The sequence below is a fragment of the Salminus brasiliensis genome, chromosome 16, assembly GCF_030463535.1.
Source record: "Salminus brasiliensis chromosome 16, fSalBra1.hap2, whole genome shotgun sequence".
In the NCBI taxonomy this organism is placed as follows: domain Eukaryota; kingdom Metazoa; phylum Chordata; class Actinopteri; order Characiformes; family Bryconidae; genus Salminus; species Salminus brasiliensis.
Genome location: NC_132893.1, coordinates 3838122 through 3865501, shown reverse-complemented (window position 1 = coordinate 3865501; position 27380 = coordinate 3838122). Strand labels below are relative to the sequence as shown.

The following is a 27380-nucleotide window of genomic DNA, read 5'->3' as shown; positions in this document are numbered from 1 at the left end:
ATTTTGGTTCTTCCAGGAAACTTTATATTATATCAACGTTCATTAAACTTTAGAAAGATTCTGAAAATGGTTCTCATTCACATTCTCATCTTCTTTCAATCAAAAATGGTTGAATAAAGAACCATCAACTCAACTGGTTCCTCTATGGATTGCAAAAAATATTATTTATTTATTTTTATTTGCTTGGACATGTGGCTCGAGGTAAAGATTTGGAAAAGAACCAGGCCAGGGGCTCTGAGTCGTCCGGTGGACTAAGGCGAGGTCACAATGACCTGGGGATTGCCAGTTCGAGGTCAGTTAAAAGTGTACACGCTTACGAAAGAAGGTTCCTAAGAGTTTTTTAGGTTTGGACATATGGATTGTGCTGCCTGCCATCAGCAGCCGGAGCCTGAGTGAGCACAATTGGCCTCGTCTGCTAGCCAGTGCTTTAGAGCTGGGTGTCTGTCGCTTTCCTCAGAACGCGTTGGCTGCCCGGTGACGTTCGAAAAGAGGCGGTGGCTGGTTGCGCATGTGTCGGAGGAGGCGTGTGATAGGGGGACAGTATTAACGAGTGGGTTGGGTAAACGCTGATCGAAAATTTGGGAAGGAAAATTGGGTAAAAATGAATTAAATAAATAAAAATGTAAGAAAGGCTCATCACACTTGCACACTTTCACAAAATCTTTAAGCAAGATCCATCAAGGAAAATTCCTCTCTGGCTCGTTTTATGCTTCTCACATGGCATCTGTTCCACAAGAACCAACCATGGTCACCTTTTACTTTTTACGGGTAGACGTTTGTTTGGTTCTTGACACTTGCTCGTGACAGCAGTCACACCAACCCAGCCATAAAATGCATTTCCACACCTTCCCGCGGGTGTTTTCTGAAACAGAAGCTGAGGATCGCAATGAGGCGAGGTTAAACATTGACCCGGCCGGCCGTGCCTAAGCTCCGGAGAAGCACCGCGACTGGCGGTGACCTGCAATTGTCGCTCCGGAGCATTTGCTGTCGGGTAGCCTTCACTTCAGCAGTACAGAGTAAACGTCTGTACCGCGTCCAAACCCGCCGCCTAACAGCAGACCTCCAGATATCAAAGCGGGCGGACAGACAAACGGCCGATTGTGGACTTTTAAGCGCTGACCCCGGCTTAAACCTGCGACTCGTGCCTTTGCTCGCCTCTCTGTTCTGAAGCCAAAGGAAATAAGGGGTTATTGGCAGTTCAGGCATGATAAGAATCTAAGGATGGAGTTTATGGAGAGGAAAGGTTATTTGAAGTTGAAGGAAAGGAAACTCATTAGAGGATTAAGCAAAAGGGGAGTCAGGGCTCGGGTAGTAAGTCGGCTACTGCAGTGCAGACAAGAGAGCAAGATCGAAGGCCTTGGAAACACACCAGTTTTCGCAGAGTTCGCAGCTTGCTGGGCTTCATTTATTACAATTAAACGATTGGGTAAGACACCAACCAGCCATAACATTAAAACCACTGACAGGTGAAGTGAAATCTTCTGAAATCAATCGACAGCCTCTACAGTCCTTCTACTAGCTTTTGGAGCGAGCACAGTTCCTCCACTGCTCCACAGCTCAATGCTGGGGGGCTTTATACCCCTCTAGCCCACGCCTGGCATTAGTCAGCATGGTGCCACTAGGTTCATGCTTATCTATCTGCTCCAGAGAGAGTCCTATTCTATTGGCAGCACTTCTCAACAGAGACCAGACAAGCTGCACGTACATTTGCACATCTGCACATCTGCATCAGTGCAATGGGTGCAGCTTAAAGTAGCTGAATGCATTCATTAGAAGGGGCGTCCACAAACCTTTGGACACGTGGTGTATCAGGCAGCAAGTGAACAGCCCGTTCTTCTCCGGAGCCACTTCGACCAAGAGAACCACACTGTGACGTTCTAGCCGAGTCAGACCGGGTCAGAACATCTCCTAAGGTGGTTTTTGTGGCATGCAGGGGTCAGTACCTACCAAAAGGGCACCTACGGCCCTCATTGATGCGATCCATGGAGGCCTTGCCCACCTCACCACTTACAGGATCTGCCTCGGAGCTGTTCTGGTGGCACAAGGGGGCGCTACACAATATTATATATTTGAAGTTATAGTCAATGTAAGGTTTCCATGACAACATACATCAAAAAAGAAAACCTTAAGTCTTATTCTTAGTCTTATTGTTTTGTCTACAGTCCCCCAAAGGAAGCACACACGGTAAAGCAATCTCCACGATTAACGATCATTAAACAATCGGCTTTTGATTACGGGTGCCAATTTATTCTTCTGTCTTTGAATGGCACGTCAACAATTCCCCAAATCCCACCTCACCATCTCTTTCCTGCCATTGTTTGGGAAGTGGGAATTGGGAATTGGCAAGAGGACTTAACATTGTACCTTGAGGAGCCGAGGTTTAAGCCGTTACACATACACGAGCTCGGGCAGCTCAAGGACAGCAACTTCATTGATGTGGTTTAAAGAGGAACAGATGGATGAAGGTTTTAAATGAGTCTGGTTATTCAGCCACTGTGGTGCCATTTAGCCCTGGGAACTCTTAAACACTCAAGCTTTTCTTCACTGAACTAAAGTAAGCAGAAGCTAACTCACTTCACAGGCATTCTTCAGTGTAGTTGTGTCCTTCAGGAACGGACGAGACGTCCGTTCCTGAAGGACACAACTACACTGAAGAATGCCTGTGGAGTGACCGAAGCCTATCGAACTCTAAAACCTTTGATCTGCCATACCAAATTATTATCGTCAAGGTACAGTCATTATGTTTAGATTATGTTAAGTCACAATAGTGAGAAAATGTTGTTATTTTGTAACACTAGGTCAATTTTATTTTATAAAATTTTAATAAAATAAAATATTATGTAAATCCTGAGTTTTTTTGTTTATATATATATATATATATATATATATATATATATATATATATATATATATATATATATATATATAAAGTCAAAAATAATTTTTTATTACATAACAAAATTCTAAGTAAAGTTATTGGAGACCATATGCAAGCTGAAAAATGAGAAGTCAGAATCCTGAAAACGTCCAGACATTATTGCAAGAAATGTATATTTTGTAGTTAATATTTAGTAAAAAATTGGAAAAATGGCAAAACATCTCTTTATAACCATCTTATAGAGACAGCTAGCTATAAAGAGAAAATGCAGTGTTGGCGTTTTCAGCAGCAGCTAAATGTATTTTCGGAATTTGGAATTTCTTAAAACCTTTGATCTGCCTTACCAAATTATTATCGCAAGTCATTATGTTTACATACAAAGTCACAATACTGAGAAAATGTTGTTATTTTGTAACACTAGGTCAATTTTATTTTATTATATTTTATTAAAATAAAATGTTCTGTAAATCCTGAGATTTTTTGTTATATATATTTATATTTATATATAAAGTCAAGAATACATTTTATTACATTCATTTTTTTTTAGAAAAGTTATTTGAGACCATATGCAAGCTGAAAAATGAGAAGTCAGAATCCTGACAACGTCCAGACATGAATATTTAGTAGTTAATATTTACTATTTTGTGAAAACTAGAAAATTGCCAAAACAAATAAAACACTAAAATAAATCTAAAAGTCTGAGAAGCATTTTGAAATACATAATTTTAACATAATTAACTGAGAAAATGAAATAGAACAAATTTAAAACATTAATATTCATGATGATTATGAGAAAGTCATTATTTTAACATGAATAAAAAAAGACTACGTTGTGGGGGAAAAGCCATTTTTTGAAGTGCAAATCAAACTTATTTTGGAAAAAATAAATAAATTAGTTTTTTGAAAAATAATTCAACACAAATAATAATTGAATCTTAATCCAGTATAAATAAGCTGTTACGTCAACATATGATCTTAAATGTTTGAGAAAACAAATCATTTCAAAACAAAAAATATTTAAAACTACATACATTTGACAATAATAGCAATTTATTTAAAGATTCGGCTTTCAAACATCCTTCTTGCCACATGTAGAAAACAACAGACCTGTAACTTTGTGCATTTTGATATTTTATTCATATCAGTGCAAATAAAACACCAGAAAATAAACATTAAAAAATGTAAAACATGTGGTTGTCACAAGGTTATCATATGAAACTGATATTTATTCATTTCTTTTTTTGCTACAAATGCATTTCTTAGACGCACAGCAAATTGAACCGGTAACAGAAGAGGAAATCACACAAAAGTGACGAAAATGAAAAACCAGAAGCATATCCCTCCAAACTCTGAGCTCCATGGCTGCCTTTGTAGACTGGTGATGCTTTAAATAACCATCGATTCATGATTTCAAAATAAAAATACTCTTAAGACTCGACATTTCCCCCATTCCCGGTACTGATACACAGGTGCTTCCCATGCATCTGCATGCAACAGGTAGCAGTGTAGAGATCAGACGTAACACGACGTGTCGCAGAACAAAGATTATCATTAGCTCACAACATAGAGACATGCAAAAAAGAGTAGGGCATCCTCTGTCATCTTATGTACATTATTACATAGATATCATATTTACAATCCAAGACGATAAAAACTAGGCTTTTTTTTTTTTTTAAACAATACAAAATAGTAATCTTTCGTCATGAAAGCACTATTTACACAAATGTATCTAACCATTGTCAAAACATCCATCATACAGAGGAAAGATGGAATTAAACAGTCCATATGATTATGCTTTTTAAGACTGCGTGGTTAACGGGGGCTTAAAACCCGAAAAAGGACCTGGAAAAAAACAGCAAACAAAAAAAACGGGGGGTGGTGGGGTATGGGTTGGGGTTGGGGGGCAGGCAGGTATCTGATCACTCGAACAGACTTTACAGGTTCTTCTCACAGTAGACCGCCAGGTTCACATGATACTATTTCTCCAGGATTGACCAAATAAGCTAGTAACTACATCTAGAAGAGTCATTCTATGAAACCGGTGCCCTTCGCTTCTACGCTCGATCAGCTAAAAGTGTGCCAAAGTGTGTTTAAGCTTTTAATTCAGGGGGTTCTCGTTGAGATGATAAATAAATCAGTACAGTCCATCTGTATCTGTATTGACCAACATAAAAAAAACTTTAAATTTAAGTGCGTCCCTTAGTTTCAATTACCACCCTGTCACACGAACTCGTTTTGTCTATAAATATAAAAGTACCGTAGCTTTAAATGACATCACAAAGAGAAAGTGACATCATTATCCCCTTATCTCCTTAATTGGTACTGCCAACTAACCCACCCGACACTAGGAGGGCAAGGCCTAGTCCTCCGATACATGCGAAGCCAGACACCTCCTCTTTTCAAACTGCCACCGATACAAGGCTCAGAGGACAACGCCGAGCCTCCAGCTCCACCGCACCAGATAACAGACGCTCCAGGGGGAGTCCCAAGCGGCACGGCTCGGGATTCGAACTAGCAACCCCCAGCCAGAAAGTCAGAAGTCTTCAAATCTGGACCCCACATCTAGTCTCCAACACTGGATTTTGAAATCTTTGGTAAGTCGGACACTACAGGTCCAATCAGTTACGTTAACTGTTCCCTTTAACGTCCAGCGAGAACAAGATCCAGGACTGGACACTGGATTCGAGGCCCAGATTTGAGGACCTCAAGTGACATCAATTGAGCCTTTTGGAGCTGTTGTTACTTTTTAATCAATATTTCTACCAGTATGCTGACCAGTATTTGTGCTAGGTCAAGGACTTGACCACAATAAGAACTACGGCCGTTTTACGTTGAACTTTTAGCACTTTATGCAAATTTGGAAAACTGTAGTGTGGAAATGGCACATGTTACACAGAATGACTCAGAAACGGAACAGAAAGCAGAAATATTCTCATAGTTCATAAACATGAAGTCATCTTTCTTGGGGGGGGATGATGGGGTATAGTAAGTTTTCAAAAATGTCTATTTGACAGCATAAGCCTGTGAAATGCTACATATACTGTATGTATATAAAGTACAAAACAATGAATGATACAAAACTGTAAAAAGATAAAAGATACTTCTGACAGCTCAAAACATGACACTCAAGTTTTCTTTATCCATGCCTTAAACACCAAACAACACCTACAGATTCATTCCTGATGGAAAAAATATTAAAGCACTGTAAATTCAACATAGCTTACGAGGGGTGTTCACACTTTGCCAGCAACGTCATCCCGTATAAAACCTTATAATATAATAGACACGCATCTCTGGGCTCCATTTCTGTAGTGCATCCGGTTATCAGTCATCTCGGCTGGAATAGGACGGAAGGTACAGCCTGATGAGTGACGCAGGTGCGCTACCTTTTACGGCCCTTGTCGTGGCAGGACGTGCGGACGCCACGAACGCATTAGATGTAACTTTGTGCTTTTCACCGTACAATTTTAGTTAGCCTCGGGAAACAGGGATACCGTCCCGTTTAGATTTAGATGAGAAATGAATAAAAATCGAGGTGTAACATTTTGTTGGAGTCATCGATAATAAACGATAGGATGTTCTTCATTAATCTTTTAGATGTAGAAGAGTGAGGAAGCTTTTGATGGTATCGTACATTTTTTTTTTGTTTGTTTACCTAAACATGAGGAGCTTCTTATGTCTCGAAACGTGAAACCCAAGGAAAATGACAGTAAGTGACAAAAATGAGGTGACATTACCGGTTAGAGATTTTTTTTTTTTTTTTTTTTTTTTTTTTTTTTAGATGATCAGATTTTTTTTGGGTCAACTTGCATCATTAAAATCACATCTGTTGGTTGTTGTTTAAAAACATAACAAAAATAAAGCGAAATCTAACCAATAAAAGTAGCTTGCGCTCATTTCTCGAACACGTCTCAGTCTTTGGCAGTTCAGATTCCCGTTTTTTGTAAGGAGCCATTGAGATGCTCGCTACCGTTGCTTTGTCTCTCGCTGTGGATCGGCGAGCGCTGTACAGCGCTCAGTCTGTGCTCATGGTACCTGCCGTCAGCAAATGCCTCTTCTTTAACCGTAACCCCACAGTGTGTCCTTTGCACGTGATCCTGCATCTCCTTTCTGAGCTGGCCGTTCCCTCTCTGAAGCATATAGTACAATATAGGGTTAGACCTCGTCAGAGGCGGAGAATCAGGTCTGGCTTCACATTTGCCGTCCCCGCCTAGCGCCCACCTTGGTGAGCATTCGGTCTCTTTTTTCACAGGTGTGTGGGAGCCCTTGGCCCAGGGTGACCCCTGGGTGCTGTTTCCTGGCGGGGACGAGAGCGGTTTGAGATTACCAGGCCCTGAGTTAGGAGTCTGGGGGAACCACGGAAAGTTCAGGAGTTCAGAATTGTAACTGGGTTGAGTGAAGTTCCCATTGGCTTTGCAATGTGCCTGAGGGAGAAACGGGCTGGGCGTCCCCCGAGGCTGAGAGAGCTCTTTCAGACAGTTGTCTGACAAAAGGAGCTGCTTCAAAACATTGAAGCCTTGGCTGTCTCTCGTGGGAGCTTTACCCGCAGGACCCTTGACGAAAGAGTCCTCTTCTTTCGGGCTCGGTAGCCGCCTGCCGTTGCGCTCCTCGGGCGTTCCCGACACCTGTCGCTCGCTCACAGTATCCGGCGGTCTCTGGCAGAGTTCGCTGCTGAGGTGTTCGGCCAGCTCCAAGCAGAGTTTCCTCTTTTTAGGAAGCGGCCCCTGATAATCCTGTCGCTCCTCTTTCACTGTGCTCACATGCGGCTCTGGACGGGGACTCGAGTGATAGGTAGTGCTCTGCTGTTTCAACAGCTGGCTGAGAAGGCCGTACTTGGCGGCGGCTTCTGCGGGACACTCCTCCGCCTTGACATTGTCGTGTGCTTTAGCAAGGGGACTTTGTCTCTCATGCCCCGACCTCCACCAGCGCCCTCCGTCATCAGAGCTGTCTGAAAGAAGACTCTCCTCTCCTGGCTCTGTTTTGATCTTAATGTTCAACGAAGGTCCGTTTGAGCTGTCAGAGATGACAGAGGCCCCCGGAGGCCTTTCAAAAGCTCCCATGGTCGCCTCTGTGCTTCTCCTCCCACTGGATTTCTCCTTGTGGGAGGCAGTGCCCAGCAGTAGCTGCAGTACATTGCGCCTCTCCAGGAGGTTCTCAATTTGTGTGGATGCTGGAGGTGACCGCTCCTGTCCAAAAAGTGTGAAAGTGGCAGGGGGTGGTTCAAACAAAGGCGTTTGGTTCCTCTTGACTGGAGGAACTATCCCGTCAAGAAGAGACTGGGGCCTGTCGAGCTCAAGTTCTGGGCTTTGCCTTATGCTTGCAGGCCTGTGGGCTTGCAAGGGAGGTGAGGGGGATGGGTTCTGTAAACCACACTGAGCCAGATTTTGTAATAGCTTACTGGCACTGAACGCAGGCTCTACCATCTTTTCACTGGTGTGATTTTTAGACTTGCACAGGTCCAGGGGACTGGACTGAACAAGGGGAGATGAGTAAGAGTAAGGGGAAGGAGTGTTGCTTGTATCCCCACTGAGAGAGAACGTGGACAGGCCGCCACCCGCCAGCCGCTCAAGAACGTTCTGGGTCCGGCTCTCCTCCAGAGTGCCAAGCCGTTTAAGTGGGCCTCTGGCCACGTTGCTTAGGGTTGCGTCATGCTGCAAATCTGGATTATCTGCAATTTTGTTTACCTTCTCGTTATTTTTGCGGTCCAACAGTAACTGCATGAGAGTGACCTTATGATGGGATTTCATGTCTGGGCTCATTTCCAGCTCCCTGGCCTCAGGGACCTTTGGCCCGGGAGTCTCCGGCTTCCACTTGTTTATAAGAGTCTCTGTGAGCTTGTCCAAAGATGAGGCGGAGGAGGGGGGCTCTGACTTTTGGCTAGAAACTCGGCTCCTAGTGGAGAGGTCAATAGGGGAGCAGCTGGAGTAGCAGCTCTCTGCGTCACTACTGTCTTTGGTCAAGCTGTTCTCCTGGTTGGAATACTCGCTGTCGGACTGATGAGAGGAGGCTCGGCTAGGAGGTGCGGCGCAGTCGTCCTCCAGGTGCCCGTTCTTGGTGAGGTTCTTCTGGGAGTTGTGGTTGTTGAGGAGGAGCAGGAGCAAGCTGCTGCAGTTCTGCGGAGGCCGACTACTGTGTCTGTCAAAGGGGCGTTTCTCTTTGGGGGGCTGGGGAGAGGGCCGAGGGGAGCCGGCTGATAGGTTTTGATTTGGGGTCAGGGAGGGGCTCCTCTTGCTGGAATTTAATGTAGGTGAGGGGAGTGTTCCGTTTAGGGCGTTTAAGGAGCTTAGCATGTCTGGGGCAATCAGCGACTCTCCCATGCTGGGAGGTCTCTGATCCATCGTTTGCTGCGTAGCCATGGCTGCCAGCCTCTCGCTGGCTGTTCGGCCAGATAATTGTGCTTTTAAGGCCTGCTCTCGGGAATACTGCTGCAGATGGGCTTCACTGGAGAGCAACAGGGCCAACTGACTACAGGCCACGCTGGGCTTAGGAGAAGAGGCGGGACTGGACCTGCTCTTCACCAGACTGGCCACAGCTTTCAACCGCTCTGCGCAGGACATGGGGTCAGAAGCAGAGCTCTGCGAGCTGCGTGGCGACTCCGAGCGCCGGTCTTGGCTGCAACGGCGACTGTAAGGCACGGTGTTGTGGCTCTGTTGCTTGTTTTTCCTCATCAGGCCTTTGAGGCGACTAGAGGCTGTACAGAAGCCCTGGAAGGTGTCCTTGTCAGCGGGAGTACTCTCGCTACTCTCTCCATCAAGCTGCTTGTTGCTCTGGGTGATGCACTGCGACATGGCTACGGTCTGTAGGCGCGAGCTGAAGGACTGGAGCAGAGAGGCCAGCAGTGTGCTCTCTCCCTGTGCAGAACTATCCAGGGCTGCTGTATGGTGTTCCTTGACCTGCCCGTTCACCTGCCCAATGGGAAGGTCTTTTTTCTGGTTGTCTACCTCACTCCAAGCCCCAGAACGCAACAGTCTGGCCTTCTTAAGGTGCTGGGAGGATGCTCCAGGAGGGCTGCCTTTCTCTGGTGGGCTCGAGCCATGATTGGGCAGCTGAATGCCCCTGCTCCCCTGGTTTCCAGGCTCCCCATTATTGTTGCCAGCCTCTGATCTCCTTGTTGCTGTGGCACCAGGCCCAGACGCCACCGGATGCATTAGTAAACCTTCCAGATAAGTTAAAACAGCTGAATCCTGGTGTGTCTCAGGGCCAGGCTCCTCCCCATGAGTCATGTTCAATAGTAGGCTCCCCTTGTGTGATTGTTGACAACTACTGAAAATGTCTTACTGACTTCTGTGCCATGGATGAAGAGTACAGAAACTCTTAGGGGGGGCTACTGAGAAGTCCACTTCGTCCGGTCACACCTGTTTACACGGAAAAGCGTCGGCCGTTTGAAATGCCATCACAGGGCAACCCAGCTGGCATCACGCAGCTTTAGAGCTGGCTTAGGAGTAGGGCTAGCAAGGAGTCAGCAGGAGTGCTCCGTTGCCCCGCTGAAGCGTTCCATGCTGCTGGATGTTTGGGATGTCCGTCCCAAAGCCCGAGGGGCTCCGTGCCGTCGTTCTATTCCCCCGTTCGTCAGATCGGGCCACGTGGGACCTGCAGCAGAGGGAGAAAATGCAGTTTTTTGAGTTTCGAGAGTTCTGCATGACCACACATGTGACTACAGTGGTCATTCTGGTCTTCAGTTTCCTTATGAAGAAGGGGGGGGGGGTTTGCTTACAGCATTTACAGTATTTGACAACAAGACCTGCCACCAATTGAACCCTTACTGCGTGGGAATGTGCACCGGCAAACAGGACATAGGACTATTGTTTGAATTTGAGGATTAACTTGCAAAACAGCAGGAGTCTATAGATTCATTTCATAGGAATATCAGTAATTCCTAGCAAAGCCTCCTCTATGTGCAGGCACATCCTGCTACGATGCTCAGCAGCGAACCTCTCGATAAATGTGCCTCTGCTTGCTCTCACATGTGAAGGGCCTCTGAGCACTGTGCCTCTCATCACACATGCAGCCGATAATTTCTGAGGATTATCCCCACATAGGCACTCAAGGCACTGCTCATGCGACTCTGCGTTGTTGCTGTTGCTGCTGCTGCTGCTGCTGCTCCTCCGCACGCTGGGAGGAGGCTTTGCGCTGACCTCGTACTAGTTTTCACATTATCTAAGGCTGGGATTTGTGTACAGGGACTGGACCTAGATCGGCCAGTAAAAGTGCTGGAAATGCAGGCTGCCTGGGAATTCTGGGGTCTTTACAAATTTTTAAGAGGTATGGTAGAATTATTCCTAGTAGGGTAGACTTCAATTCCCTGAACCGGCAGGAAATGGGCACAGGGAGCGAAGGGAGAACACTGAGGTTCCCTCAAGCAAGACACCTAACCCCCAATCGCTCCCCAGGGCCTGAGGTGGCTACCTACCGCTCGGGGTGTGTCCGAATTTCGCCAAAAAGTGGCCTTTCCATTCCTTACCTTTTAGCTTATCTACTTCCAAACACAAAATATCCTCTGAGGAATTAGCGCCGGTAGACTTGGATATAGCCCACCCCCCCCACCCGCCATTTAACAGCGTCGAACACAGATGCGTTTTGTCAGCGAGATCTGGCTGGCAGAGCCGAAGACAGCCTTGCTGAGTGGCTGTGTTGACTGCTCTGACAGTAGCTGTAACAGCAGAGAGATGTGAAGCCCAGTGGTGTGCAGCGCGATCCCTCCCGCGTCCGGCCTCCTATCTCTCGCATTTGGCTGCGTGGCAGTCTCCAAGCGGTCAGTAGATAAAAAGCGAAGAGGTCATCCCCCTCTGCCTCGCCTCCTGCTCAGCAGTCACTTCTCTCTAAAGCCAGTGTCACACGGAGACGGTACACAGCGCATACACCTTCAGCCACAGGCTACGGGATGCCGTGAGATATAGCCACGCCTTTCTCGCTCGCTCGCTCACTCGCACACACTCACACCGTGTCAACTCAATGGGAAAGCTCTGCCTAAAAGAGGCCTGACATCTCTGCGTGTGATTTCTCGCTGGAATGAGGAGCGGCGTGTTAAAGAAAGAGAGCGGGGGGGGGGGGGAAGGGAGGTTCAAAAGACAAGCCATTATTTAGCTGGAAGTGGACAAGGCATTATTTAGCTGGGAGACGTGTTTTGGGAATAAGTGTATCTTCCCTCCTGACACATACCAAGTGCGTGTTTAGCACCGACACTGTTCTCCGCCTGCCGTTAGCTGGTTCTGGAGGTGTGAAAGCCCCTTTCGGATTGAAGCTGGCTGTCATCAGTCTCCCAACACTCCGCCTGGCAGTGGCTTGGCAAGGCTGGCAGGTGTAAAGAGGAGAATGGAGGAAGGGGGGGGGGGGTAGGAGGAGGGAAGAGGAGGGACCTGATGCACCTGTCAGGCTGCGGCTCCACAGGGCTACAGCATCACAGCTCACACTCTGTCAAATAGCATGACGCTGCCAGTGGCTGTGCGCTCGCAGACCCTGGACCTGATCCCTGTCAGCTCCGGCTCCACAAACAGCCCTCGCTTCCCACAGTCAGGGCCACAGCCACAAAGGTTAATTAATACAGAGCACTCCACCTTCCCCCGAGTGCCATTCAGTTGCCAGAGACTGTCTTATCCTTCAAGTCGTCCTGCCCCGGGTGCCGGAGTAACGCGTTGGGAACGGACTTGCACAAGAAAAAAAAAAAGAGGCTTGATGATGAGGACCTGAAGGCACTGCAACAGCTTTCAGAGGAGCAGTCAGCAAACCGTTGTGTTGTCGTTGTCGTTGTGTAGCATTAGGATTACCTTGCTGCGAAGCTAGCAGGCCTGACACACAGGTCCGTCTGATCTGTGACTCCGCTGTTTGTTAACCTTAGCACGGTTCGGCCTCATGCAGATCGGTAAAAGGTTAGCCAAAACCAAGCTCAGAAAAAAGCCTCCAAAAAAAAGGACACAAGGAGGAAATGGAATTAATTAATTAACTGATTGATGAAGTCGTTAATTCAGACCGGTCACATCAGTCTCAGTTACGGCAGGGCTGTCCTAATCTGCTAATAAGTTTAGCAGACTTGGGTATCGAACCAACAACCCTGTGACTGATAACTACTGGCAGTGAACACTTCCACCCACACACACACCTGGAGCAGTGGGCCGCCTGGGGTGGTCGAAGCTTGGGTGCCTTGCTTAATGGCACCCCAGCCGGCCCTGACAGGTTCTGATGGGTTCTGCTCGGATTTAAAGCACAGGGTCGTCGTTCCTAGCAGCATGAGGCCTCCGTATCTCCGTACAAAGGTGCCTGAAAGTGTCCGAACATGCAGGGTCCGCCATGCAGGACCGGTCATCGAGTAGAAGTAAAGGACCTTGCTCAAGAAACCAGACAGTGGCAGTCTAATGCAGCTGGGTATCGAACTCACAACCTTGTGATTATTATAAAACACTGACCACTGCGAACACACGAACACACACTCCGTGGGCAGCCTCAGGACTTGGGAGCGGAGTCGGGAGCCTTAGGGGCACCTCAACAAGTCCTAATCTGCTGACCCATATTTGACGACAACAAAAGACACCCTGCTACAACAGGGCCATCTGACGTCTCCTGCTAATCATAATGGGCAGGATTAAGTCTATTTCCCCGCCGCTGGCTTAGGCTCAATTAGAAAAAAGCAACGTACACAGCGGGCCAATAAAAGCGCTCGGTGTATTTTTGTATCCAGGGTATCGGGGTGTTTAAAACAAGGAATTGGACGGAAACCAAATGGTGCAAAACACAAGACACCGAGACAAGGAGAACGAAGCGAAACGACTGTAGAAAGAAAGCAAACGAGGAGCGAAGTCCCGACTAAAGCTGGATTAAAACCAGATCAAAGCAGATCAAATCTCAGCCTACATATGTTTCACAATGGCAGACCTTGGGGGAGGGGGTAATGCCAAGGTCCATGCAAACCCAGCACTTATGCGGCTGTATGGCTATCCATGTATGCCTCAGGGAGCGGGAGGTGATGGGATCCGGCATCGGGATGGCACTAAAGACAAGGAAACGCGTGTACTACACGATCTTGCAGAGCACATATCGAGAGTGACCTTTCGCATCCGTGAATCTGTCCTCTGCCCTCGCGCACTCTCCCGGCACCACCCTGCTGGACGTACGAGGCAAAAAAAAAAAAGTGTGCGTCCCTCTCCGTCTCCTCTTTTCGCTCGACTTACCGGCCTCCAAGTAATTATCCATTATCTCTGACAATGTCAACCAATAACACCCAACAGCATTTTAAGTGATTTCACTCGCCGGTGGCGGAAAAAGAAGCAGCAGCAGCGGCGGTGGCGGCAGCGGCGGGCGCGAATGCTTTATCATCGCAGCGTGTCTTTCCTCACTCGCCGAGACAACCAAGAACAGGAAGGTCACAACACTATCAGTGGCTGAGAGGCAATTTCCAGCTCGGAGTTGGGGGAGAAAATGGACTGTGCTGCCGGAGAGGGCCGGACCTGATGCAAATGTCAGGGATTTGATATCCAAAAGCCAATCTACCATCGTTCAACATGCGGGGTACAAGATTAATTGCAATACCCTTCCACTTACCACTCCCCCCGTCCCCCACCACCCCTCCCAACACTCCCAACACACACACACACACACAGCAAAAAGAGCTAATAAATTACTTCCATTGTCAGAAATTGTAATCCATTTAAGCCATTTAAAATGCATGATTAATAGAAAAGGAAAAGCCATCCACAGGATCCGCGGTGGAAGTCAAGGTCGTCCACCTCGCCGAGGCGCTATTTTTTTTTTTTGCATGGACGCAACAGCTGCTATCCATGCAAAGCTCTCAGTGTTAATAAAAAGTGACAATGCAGCCCTGGCTGTGTATATCACTAATATCGGACACGGGGGCTGGCAGATGTGCGCTCGCACGCTGCATTTAAAGGTAAGTCAAGGTTAAAGGAATCTAAAGGAGGAACCCAAGGCTAAACACTTTTAGATTATGTTATCGGAGGCAGGGGTTGCGGCAGCTACTCAACAGGCCTGCCTCACTTAGACATTCAGTGCGGTGTGTGTAAATTCAATATGGCTCAGGTAGATTAAATAAAACAAAAAGGCTCACTACCTGGCCGAATGCAATTGCAGAAATCTCCGCCGGTGAACACGCCGGGCTCTGTAAGGAAAGTTTGATGCCGGAGCCGCCATCACCTTGGGAGGTGCACAGCAAATAAACAGATACGGGGAGACCTCGTGTGGCCAGAGCGCTCAGTCAACCCGAACAAACCAACATCAAAACCCTCCCGAAAAAAAAAAATCTAGGCCGCTGTGACCTAATTCCAAAGAGCCATGACCGACTAACTTACCCACACACTCACCCTGCCTATTGCATGAGCCCTTTGAAACATACTGTTCATTACTACCCCCAATTACTGCGCTGAAGCCCATCCCTAACATCAGCATGACCTACATAAGTAGACTCAGGCCCACTCTCTTATCTCCTCACTATGAACGCAGAAATGAGGAAAAAGCCAAAGGGGCACGCAGCGTTCCTCATCAGGTTGGGTAATAATAACGATGATGTGCCTTTATTGTCATTTATTCTCCTATGATACAATGAAACTCGTCTCTTGTGTATAACCCAGCTTAGAAAGCCAGGGTCAGAGCGCGGGCTGTAACTACAGCCATGCTATAATGCCCCTGGAGTAGATAGGTCTGGGATCTTGCTCAAGAAACCCAAAAGAGCCAGTTTAGCAGACCTGGGTATCGAACCAACAACCCTGTGACTGATAACTACTGGAAGTTAGGTGTGTGTGTGTGTGGGTGGGTGTAACAGTGGGCGGCCTGGGGTGGTCGAAGGTTGGGTGCCTTGCTTAATGGCACCCAAGCCGGCCCTGACAGGTTCTGAGGGGTTCTACTGTTGGTTTGCTCGGACTGACTGAACGCTTTGGGATTTAAAGCACAGGGCCGTTGTTCCTAGCAGCATGAGGCCTCCGTATCTCCATACCAAGGTGTCTGAAAGTGTCCGAACGTGCAGGGTCCGCCATGCAGAACCGGTCATGGAGTAGAGGTAAAGGACCTTGCTCAAGAAACCAAACAGTGGCAGTCTAATGCAGCTGGGTATCGAACTCACAACCTTGTGATTATTATAAACCACTGACCACTGCGAACACACAAACACACACACTCAGTGGGCAGCCTCAGGACTTGGGAGCGGATTCGGGTGCCTTGGGGTGCCTTAGGGGCACCTCAGGGGCTCCTCAGCAAGTCGTGGGGATTGGACCAGTGACCTTTCGCACCCTTCTTGGCCCGAGTCCACTTCTCTAACCTTTACTAAACAGTAAACGCAGGTGAATTCTGTTCAGAAATTGAGTTGCCACGGCAAACATTAACCAGAGCAGCGTAATGTCGGGCTCAGACGTCGATTATAAATTCGTTTTGCGAGGCGTTCCCAGGGGACAGATATGTACGAGATGATGAATCACCTCAGAAGTTTCCTGAAGAAAGTCGTAGCGGCGGCTGTGTATGCCTGGCCGCACTATGAAGTGGGGAAAAAAAAATAACACTGCTGATACGACTCAATGTTTGATTTATGCTGTAATGGATGTGTTGTGGTCAAGCTGGGAACACGTCTTGAATACACTCCTTAAAACTGTGGGAGGGTAGGGCAGAGCTTGCTGTCGGACAAGTCTGAACAGCAGCAGCAGAAGCAGCAGCAACAACAACGGCATACGTCTATTACGGACGCGGCCCACCTACATATGGAGTTCTATATGGGCAGCAGCTAGGGCCTACGTCTTCAATCAATTAAGTGCACTTAACCTATTAGAAGCTAAAATGATTACGTGTAACCTTCGGGAACAAACCTCGGGTGAGCATCAATTCAGCTGGCAGGCCTGGCATGGAGCAGCAGCCAATAAAATGCCAGGTCACCAAAATGTGATTACCCTGTCCCTCTCAAGCTCCTACTCTAATCACTGGAGTTCAGACTTCTCCAGCCTTCATCTGATACTGCATTCTGTTACGCTCCCTCTTGCTCTAATCATCGAGCATCGTTACGACTCCTCCAGACTGAGGCTCTGACACGAGCACTACAACTGACCCTACAAAGTCACCCTACAAAGGTAGGCCTTAGACCAATGAGAGCCACTCCTGTCCTTGGTCGCTGGTCATGGGTTGCAAAGAATGGTGAAGACCCCCTCCCTCACAACTGACCATGCAGACGAAAATCACCCAAGGCAGCATTGCCTTCCTTCTTCCTCTGTAAAGCACCCCCCCCCCCCCCCCGGTGGTACGTCAGCCATCAAACGCAGTGGGACTACAGTGTGTTAACACCGTACACCTGGTGATCAGATCTAACAGAAAGACACCCTCCTTTAGTGACTGTACCGCATGTACAGTCACGCCACGCCAGCCTATCTTTTCCCAAGCTGTGCACGCTGATACAGGTAAAGTGTGGTGATCAATTTGCTCTACTGACAAGGAAGCTTCGGCGGAATACTAATGACCCCCCCCCTTCGAACGCGAATACACACACTTACCATGCTCCTATCTGCACTCCCCACACCCCTCTCGCCATTTTCCCATGCCTTGACGCGGCCCGTGGCCCAGACCACAGCCGATGGTTAAAGGAGGGTGCGCGGTCTTCTGCCCAGATAAGTGTGCTGCCACTAATCAAGGCTACGTGTACCAGGGCAAGGGATTAGAGGGCCGTCGCGAGGCTCAGACGCTGGAAAGCTACGTGCGCAACAAGGTCACTGTTAAACTGTTAAACCTGCGGTAACCCAGCCGCCTCCCTGTCACTCAGTCTATAAACAGAAACTCTCACACACAGACACGCACACACACACACACACACACACACATACATTATATACATCAGTCACTCGAGAGGACGGTGGACGGCGCTCGCAACCAGCTTTGCTTCCCTCAACACTCACAGAAACACACACACTTCCAATACAAGACTAGGACGTGCAGTCTCACACACACACACACACATTTATTTATTTATTTACCTGTACCTGCTTATTATTATTTATTAAAAATTACAAGAAAAACATACACATATAAAGAAGCCTTCTCCAACTGTTAAGCAAGGGAGAGGTTGTGTTGCAGCCAGTGGCACGGGGAGCATTTTTACTAAAATAAAAAAGGAAGAACGGATCCAATTAAAAAAAAAAAGCAGGAGAGGAAGGATACTGATCCTAAACACACCTCACAAATCAAACTGAGCCACTTGAAGAGGTGCAAGCTAATGGTTTTAAGATTTTAAGATGACCCACACAGCCCCCCAACCTGAACGTCTTCAAAAAGACAAGACAGCTTAGGGTGCAACCCATGAATCTCACAGAACTGAAAGCCTTGTGCATCCAAGGAAGGATGGCTGAAAATCCCCCAAACGGGATCTGGAAGACTCTCAGACCCCGTTCACACCTGGTCACTTCATCTGTTTTGAGTATCAGGATTATAGCTGGATGCCCGAAAGGAGGCTTATTCTACCCGTCCCTGGATCAGGAGAGAATTCTGCTGGACTCGTTTTTCCCCACAATTCCTACAAGTCCTACAATGTATGAAAACAAACACATGTCCACATTCACACACACACACACACACACACACTATCGCCCTCCTGCCTTGTGATTCCTCAATACAGTCACGCTGTAGCAAATTGCATTTGCCAGAGAAGGAGTTCTGGGCTATAAGCTGTGATAGACATTAATGGGGAAAGTTGGCCATGGACTCTCCGTCAGCCGCACGGAGCTGGTCTTCCTGCGCCGGCGTGATGCATTAAGACGACGTTCATTAGAGATTCAGCGCATACACCTCAGGCAGGAAATTGGAGGGGCGATCTGGAGCTTTCCATTTACGCTCTGACGCTTCCGTCTGTCACACGCTGCAAATGCACTGCACATTTGTCATTCGCTGTTCAGGAGATTAGCCTCACGTGGGAATAAAAAATAAATAAATAAATAAATAAAACCCACATATTTATATAAAATCGCTGATCTGATCATAATATGCGCTTTTGATATGCATGTTTTCATATGGGGGAAGTGAGGGGGGGTCAGAAAAAATGAGCAGTTTAGATCTAGGCCTAAATATGATCGTGGGATCGGTGGGCTTGGTGGGCTTGGTGTTGATATTGCTGAGGAAAAACTCCCGTATTAGCAGCCATGTCTTCCCCACTCAGCGATAAAGAGGCCGGCAGCGGTGGAGATGAGACAGGCGAGTCAACAGCACCTTTTTGCATCAGCAGGAATATTTCATTATGTACATAACGAGTGCCATTAATCGCTCCTAACAAGAGGACGCAACCTCACCTTGGCAGTCTCGCACACAGCTGGGGGGAGGAGACAACAGAGGAAAAGGGAGGAAGGGTTGATGAGAGAAAGCGCGAGAGAGAGACACAGAGAGAGAGAGAAAGAGAGGAAAGTGAGTGAGGCAGGAAACTGCCATCTTCTGCCTGCTCTCACACGATCCCAGAACGAATGAACGAAAAGGGATCGAGAGCGCGAGAGGCCGCGCGAGAGGCAGCGAGAGAGAAAGACCGCGAGACTGCAACAGCGCCCTTGACATCCTGACACGGCCCCGTCGTCATGTGACACTCTGTCATCTGCCACCTGGCAGAACCCCCACCTTCTCATGACCTCACCCTCTGGTGACCCGGGCACAGCCGAACTCTCAACACCCAACTACCCCCCCGCCCCCAAACCCTCGGGGCCCATCCCTCTCGCAGCTCGCAGGGAAGGTCAAGCGGGTCGCTGTGCCCTCATCTGTAATCCGCCGCTATTCGTCAGTGGCCCCGGCTGCAGGAGACGGCCGTGCTGCAAGGGGAGAATGCCCAATTAGGCAGCTGTCACGCAAAGCTGCAGAACCATCCTCCTACCTCCTACCCCCCCCCAAAACCCCCCCAAAATCCCTGTCGGACGCCAGCGCAGCTGCAGGTGTAAATTACAGCGACATATTTCAAAATCGCAGGAAAGGTCGTGGCGGGGTGGCGGTGGGGGTGTGGCGGGTTCCAAAATTCTGAATTCTACTGAATTCGATACAGTGCTGTGACTCCTCAGCTGGTTATTTTCGGTAGGCTACACACAGCTATGGCCTCTTGACCATCTCTCCACCCTCCAAATAAAGGTGCTGCGAAGGGTTCTTCTTCTGAGCAGTGCCACAGCAGAACCGCTGTTGTGTAAAGACCAGAAATGCACCGATTCATCTTTTTCTGTTCCGATACAGATAAGATACATGAACTTTGCGTATCGGCCGATACCCGCTACCGATCCGGTACCACTGTTGAATTAATAAATATATCGGACCTTGGCACAGTGTCGTCTGGGCTCAGGACTTTTATTCTGAAATTCGAAGTCTGAGAGACTAAAGAGGAGTGAGCAGCCCCTCCCTTCTCGGTTCTTCTCATATGGAAGACGAGCTGGATTACTCGCTGATAGTTGATTGATGACAGATCGAGGGCACTCTGACCCTGACTTATGAAGCCTAGAATTCTGTGAATGGATCGGTCCTTTGAATCAGACTAATTATCCGACTAATTATCTGATTTTGTTAGTATTGAGACCGATATCCGATCCTAGTATTGGATCAGTGCATCCCTAGTAAAGACCCTACCAGTTTGCAGCCAAACCAAACGCTATAATAGTCTTGCACCGTGTTCACCTACCCAGTTCCAGCTACAAGCTAATGGGGTGTGGTCAGGATCCGATCAGATCCAGAAAACGGTTCCAGTGTCTCGCAGGTTGGCTGGGTTCAAGCCTACCCAATTGCCTGGTATTGGGGCTCCTCAGAACTAATCACTGGAGTTATTGAGTCAAAGCCCAGACTGTACCAAGAGCCCTTTGAGCTTCAAGTCCAGCTTGGCTTGACCCACCGTCTTCCAACAAGCATGGAAGACAAGCATCAGCAACAGTCATCTAAATTAACTAAAGTATTGGGACACCTGCTCATTTATGGTTCCTCCTGATACCAAGGGTATTCATTAGTTTCTCCTGCTTTTGGAGGAGCATTGCTGTGAGGATTTGACTGCAGTCAGTGACAAGAGTGTTCACCTACCCAGTTCCAGCTACAGGCTAATAGGGTGTCGCCAGGGCTCTCCTACCCACCCTTCCATCGTTTTACCTCGCCAAGCCACCAGCAGGAAGGATTTCAAGCTATCCGGTATGGCGTTTTTCCACCTAAGGACAGGGGAATATTTCTGCCACAGACTACATCTCCCCGACTTCTCCCTCGCCTTCTTCTTCGACTTCTCCACATTGTCCTCCTCCCTGATAGTGGCTAACTGCTACGCCGAGCCCACAAAGAGCAAGCAGTAGACTTGCACAAGTTTAATCAGATCTACATGAGCCTGCAGACCCAAGTAATCTCCCCACTCTTAATTAAATGATGGAGGAATGCCAGGCACATTCAAAAAGAAGAGCGACCGTGCTCCTGGTGCTCTCAGCTCCCCCTGCCCTACCCCAGATGGGAGATCTCGGCTCAGGTCCTACGCGAGGGACGTTTGGCGTGCTGCAGCAACAGAGTGTGCTGAGGTTTTCATGCGTGTGCAGTCGTGACGGCGCACGTCGTAAGTCGAGAGTGCGGCGGATATCAACTGATGACAAATTCGCTGTAACCACCTAATTCATCATCTCCAAACACATCTGTTTTGAGTAATGGGACAACTAATCTGCAAAAATGAAAGGGAAGGAGTTGGACAGCAGCCTGCGGAAGATTTACGGTCCAGCGGATGTGGACCCGCGACGATGCCTATTGATCGCTCAGTCCGCTGTTTTTTCCCCCCGGTTTAATCAAATGGTTGACCGAAACAAGGAAAACAGTACTGCTGAAAGTGTCCGAACAAGAAGGCACCGAATTCACAGCGCCACTGATTGACTGATCAGCTCAGATCCAGAAAACAGGTCCAGTGTGTCGCAGGTTGGCTGGGTTCAAGCCTACCCAATCTGGCTCCAAGGGGTTGTGGCCCGTTTACAACGTCTGGTATTGAGGACTCCTCAGAACCAATCACTGGAGTTATTGATGTTACAGAAGCAAAATGGACCGAATGGACCAAAGCCAAAGATGGCCCAGATCATCCCTACCTGATGGCAATAGTCAAAGCCCAGACTGTACCAAGTCCAGCTTGGCTTGACCCACCGTCCTCCAACAGGCATGGAAGACAAGCATCAAGACTTGTCGCCCTGCCCTGTAACCATGGTGGTGGACCAATCTGACCAATCTGAAGACTTTGACCACTAATACGAAAGTATTGGGACACCTGCTCAATCATGGTTCCTCCTGATATCAAGGGTATTCATTCGCGTCTCCTGCTTTTAGAGGGGGGGGGGGGGGGGTGCTGTGAGGATTTGACTGAAGTCAGCGACACAGTAGTTCCACAGCTCAGTGCTGGGGGGCATTATACCCCCTCGAGCCCACTCCAGAGAACCCTAGTCTAATGTTAATCCTTCTCTACAGGGACTAGAGAAGCTGGGTCAGCAATGGGTGCGACCTAAAGTAGCAGTAGTAGAAGAGGTGTCCACAAATATTTGGACATGTAATGTACTTTTCTTAGGAATCAGGTACAGTGTAAGGAGTATAATGCATCTGTGTAGCTAGGTCTCGGTACTGACTTGTGTACTTGGCAGTATCTATGCATAGAGGCAGGTCTCTCTGGACTCCAGCCTATTCACACTAGCTGGACAACTAAACACTTGGGCGAGCTGCTCTGGATAAATGCCATGAATGTGAATGGAAACAGTCCAAAAACATATAAGACGTTACTCTGGTCAGCCACTTCGGGAAGTGCTAAACAATTCAGCACCCAAAGAAGCCAGCTAATGAAGGCCCTCCTGAACCGCTAAACCCGAACCTTGCCTTTCTTCCTATCTGGGTCACATCGTCCTGGCGAGTGCTGGGCTTTGTACCGTGCTGTTTTCGCGTCCCGTCAGCTTTTGTCTACGTGTATCTCCGTCGTAGCCATAAGCAAATGTCTAGAAGGGCTAAAAAGCAGGAATTCAAAAGGAGGGGGAAGGGGCCACTGGCGACTGTTTGGACAGTCGTGAAGTTCAGCTGGTCGGGGAGCCCACCGCAGCAGACGAATTTGGACGGTTGTCTCTTTAAATAACTTTAAGACTCTCCCCCTGCCCCCCCCACAAGTTAACACACACATACACACACCGGAGCACACACTCTGGCTCTTGCTTGCATATGTGGCACTACAAAGCTGCCTTGGCTCCTTTTCAGCTCTGCCAGACGCAGAGTGGGGAGCAGCCCTCGATCACAGTCTCCCAAACAAAGCTTATTGTGAGGCACAAGACGAAGTATATCTGGCCGCAGAGCCCCTAGTCGAGTCACCAAGGGGGTTAAAGCTTGTTTTTTTCCCCCCTGTACGCAAGAAAGGGGCGCTGGGGGTGGTGGTGTGAGTGGGGGATGATGGATTTTTACAGTGCCCACCCTCCCCTCCCCTCCCGTCCCGTTTCCTGTTGTTCCCTGAATGTCACAGGGCGAGTGTGTGTGACCTTGAGCGGCATCGCTGGCACGGCGCGAGCTGCCTCGCCTGCAGGCGCCCTTGAACTGGATCTGCAAGACAAAAACCTTCACGCTGCCTGATAGACATCTCAAATCTCCTCCGGTGTCTCTCTCCCTTTCTCTCTCTCGCTCTCTCATCCCCCCCCCCCTTCTTCTTATCCCCTCTCTTTCAATCTGCACGGCTGCTCTTATCGGACCCCCAGTGGGGAGAGCATTATCACAACGTTGGATCTCTAACCCTACCACTGAACTCAGAGATACAGGCAGAATTTCAAAATGTCTGACTGGTGTATTTTTAACCTCCGCCATGAATTCAGCCCGCTAATACGGGCTGGTGGGTGTAGGGTGGGATGGTGGCGGTGCCACTGGGGGTGTGTGGATCTCAAGCGGAAGAAAACAAAAGGTATACCTGGAATGCGTTAACATTAGGTGCGGAGAGGCCCTGGACGGACCCAGGCAGCATGCTTCAGCGAAAGGGCCTGAGGATAATGAGCAGAACCCTCCGTACTGATGTGGCCCTGAGACAGCTGAGGAATACAGCAGGCAAACAAGAAAAAAATAGAAGAAAAAGAAGAAGAAGAGCCCAAAAAAAAAAAAAAGCATTGCTTGATTTGCTGAACAAGCTGCTGCTGGTTTATATCAGACACTGTTTGATGCGAGCGCAGGACGGGAGGAGAGGAACGATAAAGCCGCTTCATGAACTGAGCCTCAACTCCGCATTCTTAAACCTCCTCAGCAGCCCGGTGTTCTCCGCTGATGCCTCGTGGCGTGAGGACAGGATAATTCTCCGGAAATAATTCTACAGCGGGTGCGTTCCGTGGGAGGAGGGAGCGAATTTTTATCACCATGCAAATGTAGTGCCCTTGGATGCACCAGGGTGCTGCACCAAGGTTCATAGCTTTAAGCAAATATTTGGACGGTCCTCTGTGGCTGTGACGCTGGAGCGTGGGAAGAGGAGGTGAGATGCACATGTTCTCGTACTTTAACACTCAGACGCACAGCAAACGGGATGAGAGCTTGATCTTACTACGCTTCGGACCGAACCCTCAAATAATCAGAGCACATTCTGAGGGGTTCTGACCAAATTTCTGTCCCAACCCGAACTGCATCCCATCAAAAATTCTGTCCCAACCAGACTGCAGAAATACTCTCAACCTAGATGCATCCCATCAAAAAGTCTGTCCTAACAAGACTGCAGCCCATCAAAAATTCTGTCCCAACAAGACTGCATCCCATCAAAAATTGTCCGAAGACTGCAGCCTATCAAAAATTCTGTCCCAACAAGACTGCATCCTATCAAAAATTGTCCCAAGACTGCAGCCTATCAAAAATTCTGTCCCAACAAGACTGCATCCCATCAAAAATTGTCCCAAGACTGCAGCCTATCAAAAATTCTGTCCCAACAAGACTGCAGCCCATCAAAATGTCTGTCCCAACAAGACTGCATCCCATCAAAAAGTCTGTCCCAAGACTGCATCCCATCAAAAAGTCTGTCCCAAGACTGCATCCCATCAAAAAGTCTGTCCCAAGACTGCAGCCTATCAAAAATTCTGTCCCAACAAGACTGCAGCTCATCAAAAAGTCTGTCCCAAGACTGCAGCCTATCAAAAATTGTCCCAAGACTGAAGCCTATCAAACATTCTGTCCCAACAAGATTGCAGCCCATTAAAAATACTCTTATCCCAGATGCGTCTGACCAAAATTCTGCCCCACCCAAATTGGTCCATCAAAAATTCTGTCCCAACCAGATTGCAGCCCATCAAACATTCTGTCCCAACAAGATTGCAGCCCATTAAAAATACTCTCAACCCAAACGAGTCCTGACCAAAATTCTGTCCCACCCAAACTGTGGCCCCTCAAACATTCTGTCCCAACCAGACCGCACACCAAGAAATATTCTGCCCAGCAAAAACTGTCTGAGCCTCACTGCCACCCAACAAAAGCTCCCTCAACTTGACTAGAGCCCAATAAAACGACTACACTCTACACCCATAAACACTACTAATAAAACTACAGCCCACACACACGCCTAATGGAGCAACAAATACGAGTGACTTCAGTATGTAATTACTAAATAAAAGTAAGGAATAGGAAGAATAAAGTCTGGAGAACTGAAGACAGTGGCCAACATTCATGTGAGGTGGGATACAAGAAACTTACCCTAAAAAATGAAAGCTGACTGAAGCTCAACAAGTACTGCTTGTCCGAACACCATGTAAATTGTCCAGTACCGCTGCGATCCGACAAACGGCTCAATCTCAAAGCGGGATGCAGGAACGGGACAACGCAGAGCTCGTCCTTTGCGGGGGATTTCGCTGGCCCAGAGTGCGGCCAGCGCTATCGGCTGACCTTTCCTCACTGTAATGCTATCGCATGTCATCTGTGGTCCTGCTGGAAACCATCTGTTCTGTTCCTCGCTGCCGGCCCGCTGAGCGGCCGGAGCCAGTCCTGAACCGGCTGCAGGCCTCCTCACCTCCAGCCAGACTTCATCAGATTACTGCACACAGCCCAATGCTCTGGCACAACCTGCCTGAGGACGCCGCTGATTAGTGCGAGGGGCTTTCGCACCGAGACCAGGTGCCCATAGGCTAATAATAACAAGAAATGTTATTATTATTATGCAACCTGTTGGGTTCAGACCCATTCAAATACAAAAATACACAATGCTAATCTTTGGCCTATAACCCAACTCCAGGCTGATTTGTAATGTGCCATTGCAACTGAGGGTCTGCACACCTGGGTAAATATAGCACGCCTTCAGCGCAGGCTACAGGACCTCGCCAATTTGGGTTCCATTAGTCAGAGCACTTGTGGGTGCTGCAGCGGGCCGGCCTGCGAATCACACTTCAGCACAACTCAAACATTAAAAACACACAGATCAGGGTCAAAGTCCCATTTGCTCCCTCTTGAATTCCTACCTCTCAGCAGCCATGGTGAAATAAGGCTCAGCGGGATTCTCTCCGGCTCTTGGTGTCGGTGTAATTTTTCGGCAAGCCTGCGCCCTCACCGCTTCAGCCCTGAGCCTGCATATGACTATCGGGGTGAAAGGGTCTTTAGCACGGCTCGGAGCTAGGCCGCAAAACTGCAAGGGAACCTCTCCTGATTTCGACAAGCCATGCTTGGGAAAATGGTGCGTTCTGAAACCCCGGTCAAGACCATGCACCTTTTTACTGCAGGTCTGAAATTCGATTCATTCGGTCTGGACTGCAATGAGGTGTGGAAATCCATCAAAGAAGGCATTAAAAAAAATCTCTTACAATGTGAAGGATTCTTTGACTGTCACCCACCTTTAAAAATATGCATATTCCACCTGGAGTAAGGACACCTGGATTTGGAATTAGTTTTCACAGTCACTTACCTGATTCATTATGGTTAAGTGTGCTTTTCTCTCTCTGTGCGTGTGTATGTGTGTGTGTGTATAGCTGAGCTAAGTATTACATTTCTTCAGGAAGAATTTCTGCAGGGCCTGCGTGTCCACGAGACGGGCCTGGGAAAAGCGAGGACCCTCCGTGCACAGCCTGGGGTATATAATCTATGGTTCATTTGCAGCTTCCTCCACAATACGACAAGCCGTTTACAAGATGTAGCCTTTGCCGCTGACCCACTTCTGTGTCGCTGCGTCTGGAGACAAGGCCCTGCCTCCCTATCAAGCCCTGCTCCCCATCTGACTGACGACAGCCTTGCCACCCTCTGCCTCCGTGAACTGTGAGAAAAATAGGTCGCCATGACCCACTTTTCTCTCCCTCTCTCTCTCTCTCTCTCTCTCTCTCTCTCTCTCTCTCTCTCTCTCTCTCCCTTTTTTTCCCTTCCAAGAGTGCATGTGAAGAGCGCCGCAGAGTCTGATCAGGCACCTCGAAGAGAAGAAGACAGAAAAGAGAGGAGAGATAGAGAGAAAGAGAGAGAGAGAGAGAGAGAGAGAGAGAGAGAGAGAGAGAGAGAGAGGTGGGGGAAAAAAGACGAGGGGGAGACTAAGAGAAAGACAGCGAAAGTGAGAGAGAGCGAGAGAGAAAGAGAGAGAGAGAGAGAGAGAGAGATATTGTACCTTCATTAACCCCAG

The 27380-nt window shown here is 48.2% G+C and overlaps 1 protein-coding gene across 7 annotated transcripts in view; it reads right to left on the bottom strand.

Moving 5' to 3' along the window:
- Positions 1-3946: 3946 nt before the first annotated feature.
- nrip1b (nuclear receptor interacting protein 1b) overlaps positions 3947-27380 on the bottom strand; it is a 37826-nt gene continuing 14392 nt past the window's right edge. For 5 of the 7 annotated variants that reach the window (XM_072658831.1, XM_072658834.1, XM_072658832.1 and 2 more), the window contains one exon: positions 3947-10468. In XM_072658831.1, the coding sequence (XP_072514932.1) occupies positions 6805-10101 (3297 nt within the window). In that variant the 5' untranslated portion in view covers positions 10102-10468 and the 3' untranslated portion in view covers positions 3947-6804. Of the gene's footprint in view, positions 10469-12037; positions 12120-25483; positions 25912-26059; positions 27043-27380 lie in introns of those variants that run through there. The other 2 variants (XM_072658833.1, XM_072658836.1) reach the window with 2 other exon arrangements.